The 12,868-nt window shown below is 44.3% G+C and overlaps 1 protein-coding gene across 1 annotated transcript in view; it reads right to left on the reverse strand.

Annotated features, from left to right (window-relative positions):
- Positions 1 to 5,983: 5,983 nt before the first annotated feature.
- Positions 5,984 to 12,868, reverse strand: part of LOC106577097 (heterogeneous nuclear ribonucleoprotein L-like) — a 63,247-nt gene continuing 56,362 nt past the window's right edge. Inside the window, exons 9-13 of the mRNA XM_014154833.3 lie at positions 10,384 to 10,505; positions 10,021 to 10,222; positions 9,410 to 9,467; positions 9,208 to 9,306; positions 5,984 to 6,266 (exon numbers count right to left, since the gene is read on the reverse strand). Coding sequence (XP_014010308.1) covers positions 6,211 to 6,266; positions 9,208 to 9,306; positions 9,410 to 9,467; positions 10,021 to 10,222; positions 10,384 to 10,505 — 537 coding nt within the window. The 3' untranslated portion in view covers positions 5,984 to 6,210. The remainder of the gene's footprint in view (positions 6,267 to 9,207; positions 9,307 to 9,409; positions 9,468 to 10,020; positions 10,223 to 10,383; positions 10,506 to 12,868) is intronic.

Consider the following 12,868-nt stretch of genomic DNA (forward strand, 5'->3'; position numbering starts at 1 on the left):
CCCTTTTGTATTCCTCAGAGGAGAGCAGACTAAGGCTTGACACTACCCACATTGCACTTGAGAGAAACTGCTAGATCCATTTACATAACTATCCTCTACCCACACTGCTCTCTAGACAATTTGAGGAGAAAAGGAGGTCAGAGAGGATGAGGTGGGAACTTGAGTCCCCTTCAGCAACTGTAGATCCACCATAGAGTGACTAAGAAAATCACACGAGCTACTGAAAAATGTGTATATACAGTATTGCCCATGGAGCTGAATGGATTCTGTGTCTGTTTATCTTTGTCTAGCCATTATGGTTAGTACTTAGGGATCATTGAGGCACTTTAAAAAGCAATAAAACATCTTCAGTTGAGAGGTGCAATAACATTCTGTTATTTACCTGAAGTCATATCATCTGCTGCATACTATCACTATTTGGATAAGAGCAGTAAACGTATAGTGATGTTGATTGAGGTAATGGTCTCCTTGTGGAACAGAACAAACACAATAAAACTGGAGTACGGCCCTCGAGGTATGGAGGCTTCAGACTAGTCTCGATTGCTCAGGTCTAAACCAACTTTTGTTTCAGTTGTTTGAAAGTCGACAAAGTCACGGCATCGCATCAATGATGGCTACTGTTTGTGTTCATGCTCGAATAAAACAAGGCCAAGGACAAACCTCCACAGTAAATTCATTCTGAATAGGAGAGCTGACATAGAAGAGCATGCTAAATGTGACGATCAGTCACCATACAGTAAGTGCTAGATGTGAAGGTCCATAATGTAATAAATAGCTATGTTTTTTGGCAGCAAACTGACTAGTTGCAAAATATGAGACATATGCATTGTAATCCTTCAACACTGACACAATTAAAAGAACAAGGACAAGATAACCCTATATTTGATTAATTTGAGCTAGTCAGACTTCCACAAACTTGCATTCGTAGCCTAATTTCTCAGTTAGTGTGTTTGCATTGGCAGGGTTTGAACTTGGCTCTCTCCCAGGGTTCATGGGATTTATAAACTCAGCAAAAAAAGAAACGTCCTCTCACTGTCAACTGCGTTTATTTTCAGCAAACTTAACATGTGTAAATATCTGTATGAACATAACAAGATTCAACAACTGAGACATAAACTGAACAAGTTCCACAGACGTGACTTACAGAAATTTATTATTGTGTCCCTGAACAAAGGGGGAAGGGGGTGGGTCAAAATCAAAAGTAACAGTCAGTATGTTACCCCACTCTTCCACCAAGGCACCCTCAAATGGCCCTAGCCCTCACCCTCCGATTCAACAGGTCCCAGACGTGCTCAATGGGATTGAGATCTGGGCTCTTTGCTGGCCATGGCAGAACACTGACATCCCTGTCTTGCAGAAAATCAAGCACAGAACGAGCAGTATGGCTGGTGGCATTGTTATTCTGGAGGATCATGTCAGGATGAGCCTGCAGGAAGGGTACCACATGAGGGAGGTGGATGTCTTGCCTGTAACGGCAACAAGCTCAGTTTGATAACACTGCCCCAGACCATGACGGATCCTCCAAATCGATCCCGCTCCAGAGTACACGCTCATTCGATGATAAACGTGAATCCGACCATCACCTCTGGTGAGACAAAACTGCGACTCGTCAGTGAAGAGCACCTTTTGTCAGTCCTGTCTGGTTTAGTGACGGTGGGTTTATGCCCATAGGCGACATTGTTCCCAGTGATGTCTGCCTTACAAGAGGCCTACAAGCCCTCAGTCCAGCCTCTCTCAGCCTATTGCGGACAGTCTGAGCACTGATGGAGGGATTGTGCGTTCCTGGTGTAACTCGGGCAGTTGTTGTTGCCATCCTGTACATGTCCCGCAGGAGTGATGCTCGGATGTACCGATCCTGTGCAGGTGTTGTTGCACGTGGTCTGCCACTGCGAGGATGATCAGCTGTCCGTCCTGTCTCCCTGTAGCGCTGTCTTAGGCGTCTCACAGTACGGACATTGCAATTTATTGCCGTGGCCACATTTGCAGTCCTCATGCCTCCTTGCAGCATGCCTAAGGCACGTTCACGCAGATGAGCAGGGACCCTGGGCATCTTTCTTTTGGTGTTTTTCAGAGTCAGTAGAAAGGCCTCTTTAGTGTCCTATGTTTTCAGAACTGTGACCTTAATTGCCTACCGTCTGTAAGCTGTTAGTGTCTTAACGACCATTCCACAGGTGCATATTCATTAATTGTTTATGATTCATTGAACGAGCATGGAAAACAGTGTTTAAACCCTTTACAATGAAGATCTGTGAAGTTATTTGGGTTTTTACGAACGATCGTTGAAAGACAGGGTCCTGAAAAAGGGACGTTTCTTTTTTTGCTGGGTTTATAAAGGAGTTTGTTTAGAGTTGGGCTGAGTGTTAGGAAGTTAATATAATAATAATATTGTGTATTGTAATGGATTTCTCAAGAGCTCATTTTCATAAAGGGTAATACGTTTACCTTGTAGGGGTATTCTTTTTACTGATGCCTAAGGAAGTGCTTGTAATTACACCGACATAAAATAAATAGCTGGCTATAGCTCCCCCAAAATAACTAATGTGAACATTATAAATGATGTATGAGGCTTTATCTTGCTGTAATTATGTTTTAATCATATCCTGGTGGGGTAGCAGAGGATTACAGCACACCTGAGGTGCCTTTCCCCAAAACGTTCTTCAACTTTCTTGAACAGACTTTGAGGTACATTTGCTCCGTTTGGTGAATGTGGAGGGGTGTGGCTTGAAGCAATGAGTGAAAGTATTTCAAGGGTAGCGGCCATGCTGACAGCGTTCCCCAACCCACAACCCAACCCCTCACTGGTCGTTCAACTGGTCGTTCAGAACAGCACCGTTACGTTTCACACCCTTTTTTTGTACTGAACGCAGCCCTGTCAAATAAATATAATGTGTCCTTAAAGCTGTATAAACACATTACCTTAGAGTACTCCTCATACACAGTCTCCTTTGATGCACACACTGTAAGACCCATGTGACAAGGTCATGGCCAGAGCTCACTGGTCAGCGATGCTGGGCTGGCGAGGTGTGACAGTCCGCCGGATGGCTCGAGGTGGGATTCACAGCTGTCCTCAAATAACCCCTCACATAGCTATAAGAGATTTACTGGACCTGAGAAAAAGACTGCGGTCAGATATCCAGGCAGGTGGCACTGGATCAACACACACACATACACGTGATAAACACACACATAGGCCTACGCATGCACAAACACACACGTCCAATTGCCAGGACTAGTGAGCCAGAAGATCCCCCTTCCATCCCAGGATTAAATGTGACATTTTGGTTCTCCTGAAGGACTTTTCCCCTGTGTGCGACAGGCACATATATGTGGCTTTCATGTACAGAGAATCAGAGGTAACTGTCAGTTTACAGGAGAGCTGTCAAGCCTGGCATGTGAGGCTAGAATCATAATGGAGTGGTTAGTGGGAATCACATATTTGAAGAGACAAGGATCTCTCTGGGTATCTCTGGGCTCAAGGGCACCTGTTTACATAGATAAGCCTGGCTAACCTAGAAAACTGGGGCACAAAAAGCTGGAGGAAGTCTGTGCTTATTCTGACTTTCTTATTACAGTCCCTCCCTCTCTGCTCATGTGAAGTCTGTGTAAGTTCATATGAGCTACTATCTTCCTCCTAAATCCTTGCTGTTGGTTTTTTATCACCTTCAGTATAGCACTCATAATAAGTGCTGACCATAAGACACAGTAATGATAAAAACATGCATACAGCCTTAATATGCTAATGAGCCTGTGACCTGCCCTCTGTTCCAAAGAGAAAAGAGGAGCGGGTCAGTGGCTAAATAAAGAAACCAAGGGAACTAGAAAAGGCCCCAGCAGAGAGAGAGAGAGGTACCCTCCTCGGCTCAGAGTGAAGTAATCTGTGTCGCAGCACTGCTATTATTAGTGTCGCAGCCGGCTAGAGAAATATGAGAGACCCACACAGGGAACAGCAACAGGCCGCTGTAAATTTAGAGGGTCACGAGAGACCAGCGTTCCCCAACGGATTACTGGGCACCAAGGGTGTGTGTAGGAGTGTGCAGCAAAGCTAGAGACCAGGCTGGAGTGTGAAAAAGAGAGAGATAGGAGAGAGAGGTGTTTGTAAGTGTGTGCCCACTTGGGTTTGTATAAGTTTGTGTTTTTCTTAGTGTTAAGAGTTGAAAGAGCAAGTCATGTTTGTTATTCAAGTACATGTCACTAGCTGAGCACAGGGAAAATAACTATCACTAATAATGTTACTGTGTGTATCTCAGTTTTCATCCTCACCTTTCCTGGTCTTTCTCCCATCCTCCCATCCAGCTCTCCCCACATTACAAAGTAAAGTGCCTTCTTGTCAAGTCATGAAAAGTAAAGCTTTAGCTGTGGGAAGCTACTTTCCTTTATTGACAATGGGGACTCTAGAAAGCAAAGGCTGCAGTGTTCTATTTCAACAAGTTATGCCCTCAGAGATACATTTGTGTGCAGAGGGATCCTCTGAAGTTTGTTTAAGGGAATTCATTGGAGTGTGCTCTCAAAGCTCATAGGGCAGGAGAATGCACAATCTGTAGTGTGCATGAGGATTCTATTCTGGTGTCACTCCAGTGACTAACACTGGCACAGATCACAAAACTCTATAAAATCCACAACAAAGCCATAGATACGCCATTTAATGACCAGTCAGACATGGAAGTCGACATGGAAGTCATGGGATCTACCCACCTGAACATGCGTGTAGTGTCTTACATTTGATGATAACATGAACTTAAGCACAAGACTGCTGTTTATGGTAACTCCAGGCTTTTGAAATGGAAGTCGGAACAATTGTGGAATAATAAAATGTAAGAGGATCTGTAGACTGTTGAATGCTTAATGAATGTCATGTTCTCAGGATGCATCCAGAACCAACCAAACCTGATCCTGTGCCTGAATAAGCCTCCCCTGCAGCAGATACAATAGCAGTTTGCTACTTGCAGAAAGGTTGATTAACACCTTAAGTTTTGTACTGTATGTATTTGCTCATGTTATACAGTAGTACATACAGAATAGACCAATGGAATTTGGCTTTAACATGTCATTCCCTTATTTTGCCATATTTTGCAAGTAAAATGAAATTCCAAATTTGTTGTGCAAAGCATTTGTACAGTCATATTATTTGTTACACTCTTTGACAGGGCTGTTCCCAAATAACCTTAGGTATTTGAGGGATTAAGAAATCTGAAAATGTCCATAAATGTTTTAAATATACTAATTAATATCAAAATATTTGCTAATTAATGAGGCAAAGAGGTAGGGGTGATGTATAATGATTCTGGATACAGCCATTTTGTGAACATAAGACATATCGGCGTGTCACTAAACACTAAAACAGTCTGAATGTACAAAACTACTGACACTGAACACAGTGCAGGTGAGCCATGATACTACACTGAACCCAGTACTAACATTCAAACAGTGTGCCCCAAAACACGGACATACTACACAGACCATGGGCTCTTCGTGTGTAAACATCATACAAACACAGTGTCTAAAACGCATCATTAAACGGTCCACTCCAAAGCAAAACACCTGCTGACACAATGACCTCAAATAAGATGAAGAATATCACCCGCTCCCCTGTCCCAACCCTCTATAGCAGAGCTTTCATTTCCATTCTATACACATTTACATGTTACAGTGCGATTTTAAATTCATATTGACACATTGTTCCACTGAAGTACCGACTGAGTTTCTGCTGCTCAACTAAATAAGGTGAGCATAAATGCAGCGCTGTCAACCCATAAATATGGCGACCATTTTGGATAGTCTTCACCAGCATGGATGCATATTGGACGTCCTCTATTCAGTCTTCGAACACAATGCAAAAATTGGCAAGTAATCTCATTCTGTCCACAACAAGTCTTTTCAGGGGTCATCTGTTACATTACAGTACCATGCTCAGCCCCAATGGACGCTGGGAAGAGAGGGTGTCGTCTCTCTGTTCTTAGTTCTGATTGGCTCTCTCTATACAGAGACAACTTAAAAACTAACAGAACAGAAAATACTAGAAAATAAGAGGTACAGCAATTTTCCAGTGTTTCACACTTGTGTGTTTCAGTAGTCTTCTCCACTTCAACGGGAGACAGTGAGTCTCAGTGTCTTGTTAGCTCAGTACTCTGTCCCTCCCAGTCCCATCCTTTCTCTCTCTCCATCTCCTGCTGGGCTCTGGTCAGTCCTGCTGGTGCCCTGGTCCTGAGTTTCTCAGAGATGAGAGGACGTGGAGAAGCACAGCTTCAGGGTGTAGGGGTTAGAGCCATCTGGAAAAGGTCAGACACACTGGATTACACACCTACTATACACACACTCACACATATTCCTACACATAAACAAACACACATGCTCACATGGAGTGCACACACACACATGTTCACTCTGTTGGGGGCATTGGCAGGGAGAATTCTGAACACAGCAGCGTTAAGTCCGGTCTGAGAAGAGAAAAAGGTGTGCAGCAGATGATGCACAGACTCCGGTCCTAGTGTGCTCCCTGTCTCATGACACACACCACACACACACACACACACACACACACACACACACACACACACACACACACACACACACACACACACACACACACACACACACACACACACACACACACACACACACACACACACACACACACACACACACACACACACACCTAATCTCCCTCTCTGATAACAACCAACTCCACAGGGCCAGGCTGAAACACCTGTGGAGCCAACCAACAGACAGGATAAATATTGTGAAAAATCAACCACCTGCTCCTAGAACAGACAGCATTAAAGCATTCTCCCCCTTGGATTTTACAACATGTCCCCCATGCTATTTCTCCTAGAACAGACAGCATTAAAGCATTCTCCCCCTTGGATTTTACAACATGTCCCCCATGCTATTTCTCCTAGAACAGACAGCATTAAAGCATTCTCCCCCTTGGATTTTACAACATGTCCCCCATGCTATTTCTCCTAGAACAGACAGCATTAAAGCATTCTCCCCCTTGGATTTTACAACATGTCCCCCATGCTATTTCTCCTAGAACAGACAGCATTAAAGCATTCTCCCCCTTGGATTTTACAACATGTCCCCCATGCTATTTCTCCTAGAACAGACAGCATTAAAGCATTCTCCCCCTTGGATTTTACAACATGTCCCCCATGCTATTTCTCCTAGAACAGACAGCATTAAAGCATTCTCCCCCTTGGATTTTACAACATGTCCCCCATGCTATTTCTCCTAGAACAGACAGCATTAAAGCATTCTCCCCCTTGGATTTTACAACATGTCCCCCATGCTATTTCTCCTAGAACAGACAGCATTAAAGCATTCTCCCCCTTGGATTTTACAACATGTCCCCCATGCTATTTCTCCTAGAACAGACAGCATTAAAGCATTCTCCCCCTTGGATTTTACAACATGTCCCCCATGCTATTTCTCCTAGGACAGCATTAAAGCATTCTCCCCCTTGGATTTTACAACATGTCCCCCATGCTATTTCTCCTAGAACAGACAGCATTAAAGCATTCTCCCCCTTGGATTTTACAACATGTCCCCCATGCTATTTCTCCTAGAACAGACAGCATTAAAGCATTCTCCCCCTTGGATTTTACAACATGTCCCCCATGCTATTTCTCCTAGAACAGACAGCATTAAAGCATTCTCCCCCTTGGATTTTACAACATGTCCCCCATGCTATTTCTCCTAGAACAGACAGCATTAAAGCATTCTCCCCCTTGGATTTTACAACATGTCCCCCATGCTATTTCTCCTAGAACAGACAGCATTAAAGCATTCTCCCCCTTGGATTTTACAACATGTCCCCCATGCTATTTCTCCTAGAACAGACAGCATTAAAGCATTCTCCCCCTTGGATTTTACAACATGTCCCCCATGCTATTTCTCCTAGAACAGACAGCATTAAAGCATTCTCCCCCTTGGATTTTACAACATGTCCCCCATGCTATTTCTCCTAGAACAGACAGCATTAAAGCATTCTCCCCCTTGGATTTTACAACATGTCCCCCATGCTATTTCTCCTAGAACAGACAGCATTAAAGCATTCTCCCCCTTGGATTTTACAACATGTCCCCCATGCTATTTCTCCTAGAACAGACAGCATTAAAGCATTCTCCCCCTTGGATTTTACAACATGTCCCCCATGCTATTTCTCCTAGAACAGACAGCATTAAAGCATTCTCCCCCTTGGATTTTACAACATGTCCCCCATGCTATTTCTCCTAGAACAGACAGCATTAAAGCATTCTCCCCCTTGGATTTTACAACATGTCCCCCATGCTATTTCTCCTAGAACAGACAGCATTAAAGCATTCTCCCCCTTGGATTTTACAACATGTCCCCCATGCTATTTCTCCTAGAACAAACAGCATTAAAGCATTCTCCCCCTTGGATTTTACAACATGTCCCCCATGCTATTTCTCCTAGAACAGACAGCATTAAAGCATTCTCCCCCTTGGATTTTACAACATGTCCCCCATGCTATTTCTCCTAGAACAGACAGCATTAAAGCATTCTCCCCCTTGGATTTTACAACATGTCCCCCATGCTATTTCTCCTAGAACAGACAGCATTAAAGCATTCTCCCCCTTGGATTTTACAACATGTCCCCCATGCTATTTCTCCTAGAACAGACAGCATTAAAGCATTCTCCCCCTTGGATTTTACAACATGTCCCCCATGCTATTTCTCCTAGAACAGACAGCATTAAAGCATTCTCCCCCTTGGATTTTACAACATGTCCCCCATGCTATTTCTCCTAGAACAGACAGCATTAAAGCATTCTCCCCCTTGGATTTTACAACATGTCCCCCATGCTATTTCTCCTAGAACAGACAGCATTAAAGCATTCTCCCCCTTGGATTTTACAACATGTCCCCCATGCTATTTCTCCTAGAACAGACAGCATTAAAGCATTCTCCCCCTTGGATTTTACAACATGTCCCCCATGCTATTTCACTCAGGAATAATAGTGTGGCAATAAGACAGGCTATGCCAATGCAGTAAAGAGGAAGATTGAATGTAAGATAGGATTTAGTCTTCAGGTCTTCATGTAAATTTGGTCTGAATCCAATTTCTCTGGGCATTTCTCTGACTATGTGACACACTCAGTTATCCTGCTGAGAGTGACTACTAACGGTGGAGTGTTTGGTGCTAGCGTGCGGTCACTGTTGAGGAAAGCAAAACCATCTGGTCACTTACTTGGTATTCTGATCTGGTAGTGGTTTAGGACGGTCAAGACCTCAACCGCGTGCGTCTTGGAGTCAAACTCTAACAACCCAGAGATAGTTTTGGAGGAGGCTGATGACAAGAGAGGACAATAGGACAACTTAAGTATGACAGTACAGCAAACTCCTTCAACAGCCTAACAAAATAAAAAAAAGTGAAAAGATGCTAAACTTACGCTTTGCATCAAACATCTTGAACTTGGTGAAACCTGGCACATCATGCTCTGAGCATAACTGGAAGAAATCAAACAACAGTCAACAAGGACTGCTGAGACAATGCTCATGTTTTTCTAACCACATCCACAAGATGGAGCTCTTTAATAACGGTCAAACTACAGAGATCATTGACAGTGAATGACTGGTAGATCCATCAGCAGTCCGCTTCTTCTATGGAAGTAATTGTTCAGCAAAAGAGTTTCATCTCTTAGGCCTCCTATCCACCAAACATCAGATATCCACCCTCCTTCCAAGATCCAGCTGGCCCTCTGAAATGTAGGGGGAGGGGCATTGTAATAGTGCCGCTCACAGGATGTGAGTCAACGCTAAACCCTACCCCATATAGACCTCAGAAACCCTTCCCCATTCCCCATACGCTACCCTGTCATTCCAGCCATAACCTCAGCAGCTGGTACTTTCAGATGGGACGTTGCAGTAGTGCAGTATACAGGATGGGAGCTAACCATAAACCTTACCTTACTTCCTATATCCCGTCCCCTAGCCTTGACCCACAACCCCTCAGGCTTCTGCTCACATCCTATCGCTACCATAGACATCATTACAGCCCTACCCTCAGTAGCTGGTCCTCTGAGATGCAGGGGGGAACGTTGTAGTAGTGCAACACACAGGAGGGTGGCTGGATGATGTTCTTGGAGGCCTGGCCTTGGCTGGTGAAGCGGTTGTTCCTGGTCATGGCAAAGTCCTTATAGCTGCTGCTGCCGTCCTCCAGCTCAAACACCTGGCTGGGGATGACCGCATGCTGCTTGGACACACTGGAGAGAGAGAGAGGGAGAGAGAGGAGGAAGAGAAAAATGGAGAGGAAGGGAATAGAATACAAAGAATGAGTAAAAAGATACTAGATAATAACATTAATTCCGTGGTTGAATACTGCAGGTGCTAAGCTATCCTCTAGCATGCTAACAAGGACACTCACCAGACATTAAGCCGCTTGCCAAACACCTTGATGCTGTTGAGGTGAGTGATGGCCCTGTCCACTGCATACTCATCCCCCATCTCTACTAGGGCAGTGCCCGGGACACTCTTCATGAACTTCACCTGCCACACACACAGATTTAGACACATGATGTACATAGCAAGCCTCAAATACTATATACCGTAATTTCCAGACTATTGAGCGCACCTGAATATAAGCCGCACCCACTGAATTTTTTAAAAATTATTATTTTGAACATAAATAAGCCGCACATGTCTATAAGCCGCAGGTGCCTACCGGTACATTGAAACAAATTAACTTTACACAGGCTTTAACGAAACACGGCTTGTAACAAAAACAAAAAAATTTGCAGTAAGCTTTAGTTGTCTTTTTGCACTGAGTCAATTCCTAACGCTGCTGTTTCCAACGTCTTATCATCGACTCATTAAGACCAAGCTCCCGTGCAGCAGCTCTATTTCCTTTTCCAACAGCCAGATCAATCGCCTTCAACTTCAAAGCTGCATCATATGCATTTCTCCGTGTCTTTGCCATGATGAGGGTGACAAAATGACTACCGTAATCAGAATGATGGGAAGTTTGAGAGCGCTCGATTTAATCTAAACAGTAAACAAAAAAGTTGTTTGACCTTAACCCGTTCGGCAATTTCATTGGTCTAATGAAAGCTTCATGCCGCCAAAAAACTGAGCACGTCACAGAATGTGTTTTTTTGGAGAAAAAAAAATTGAAAGCGGGAAAAATTCATATATTAGCCGCGTCATTGTTTAAGCCGCGAGGTTCAAAGCGTGGGAAAAAAGTTGCGGCTTATAGTCCGGAAATTACAGTAGCTACATACACCTTTACCACAGTGCTTCTCAAACCTATCCTCGGGGGCCCCCCAGACATTTCACAATTTTGTTTCACCCTGAACTAGCTAACCTGATTCACTTAGTCAAGGGCTTGATAATTAGTTGACAATTTGAATCAAATCAAATTTAATTAGTCACATGCGCTGAATACAACAGTGAAATGCTTACTTACAAGCCCTTAACCAACAATGCAGTTTAAAAAATACTAATAAGAATAAGAAATAAAAGGAACAAGTAATTAAAGAGCAGCAGTAAAAATAACAATAGCGAGACTATATACAGGGGGTACCAGTACAGAGTCAATGTGCAGGGGCACTGGTTAGTCGAGGTAATATGTACATGTAGGTTTATTTATTTAACCTTTATTTAACTAGGCAAGTCAGTTAAGAACAAATTCTTATTTACAATGACGGCCTAGGAACAGTGGGTTAACTGCTTTGTTCAGGGGCAGAACAACAGATTTTTACCTTGTCAGCTCAGGGATTCGATCTAGCAACCTTTCGGTTACTGACCCAACCCTCTAACCACTAGGCTACATGCCGGTAGATTTATTAAAGTGACTATGCATAGATAATAACAGAGAGTAGCAGCGGCGTAAAAGAGGTGTTGGGGGGGCAATGGAAATAGTCTGGGCTGCCATTTGATTAGATGTTCAGGAGTGGTATTGTTTGGGGGTAGAAGCTGTTGAGAAGCCTCTTGGACATAGACTTGGCGTTCCGGTACTGCTGCCGTGCGGTAGCAGAGAGAACAGTCTATGAATAGGGCGCCTGGAGCTTTGACAATTTTTAGGGCCTTCTTCTGACACCGCCTGGTATAGAGGTCCTGAATGGCAGGAAGCTTGGCCCCAGTGATGTACTGGGCCATACGCACTACCCTCTGTAGTGCCGTGCGGTCGGAGGCTGAGCAGTTGCCATTCCATGCAGTGATGCAACCAGTCAGGATGCTCTCGATGGTGCAGCTGTAGAACCTTTTGAGGATCTGAGGACCCATGCCAAATCTTTTCAGTCTCCTGAGGGGGAAGAGGTTTTGTTGTGCCCTCTTCACGACTGTCTTGGTGTGCTTGGACCATGTGCTTGGACCATGTTAGTTTGTTGGTGATGTGGACACCAACGAAGTTCTCAACCTGCTCCACTACAGCCCAGTTGATGAGAATGGAGGCATGCTCGGTCCTCCTTTTTCTGTAGTCCTCAATCATTTGTCTTGATCATGTTGAGGGAGAGGTTGTTGTCCTGACACCACACGGCCAGGTCTCTGACCTCCTCCCTATAGGCTGTCTCATCGTTGTCGGTGACCAGGCCTACTACTGTTGTGTCATCAGCAAACTTAATGTTGGTGTTGGAGTCATGCCTGGCCGTGCAGTCATGAGTGAACAGGGAGTACAGGCGGGGACTGAGCACGCAGCCCTGAGGGTCCCCTGTGTTGAGGATCAGCGTGGCGGATGTGTTGTTACCTAATCTTACCACATGGAGGCGGCCCGTCAGGAAGTCCAGGATCCAGTTGCAGAGGGAGGTGTTCAATCCCAGGGTGCTTAGCTTATTGATGAGCTTTGAGGGCACAATGGTGTTGAACGCTGAGCTGTAGTCAATGAATAGCATTCTCACATAGGTGTTCCTTTTGTC

The sequence above is a fragment of the Salmo salar genome, chromosome 18 (genome assembly GCF_965601325.2).
Source record: "Salmo salar chromosome 18, fSalSal1, whole genome shotgun sequence".
Lineage (NCBI taxonomy): Eukaryota > Metazoa > Chordata > Actinopteri > Salmoniformes > Salmonidae > Salmo > Salmo salar.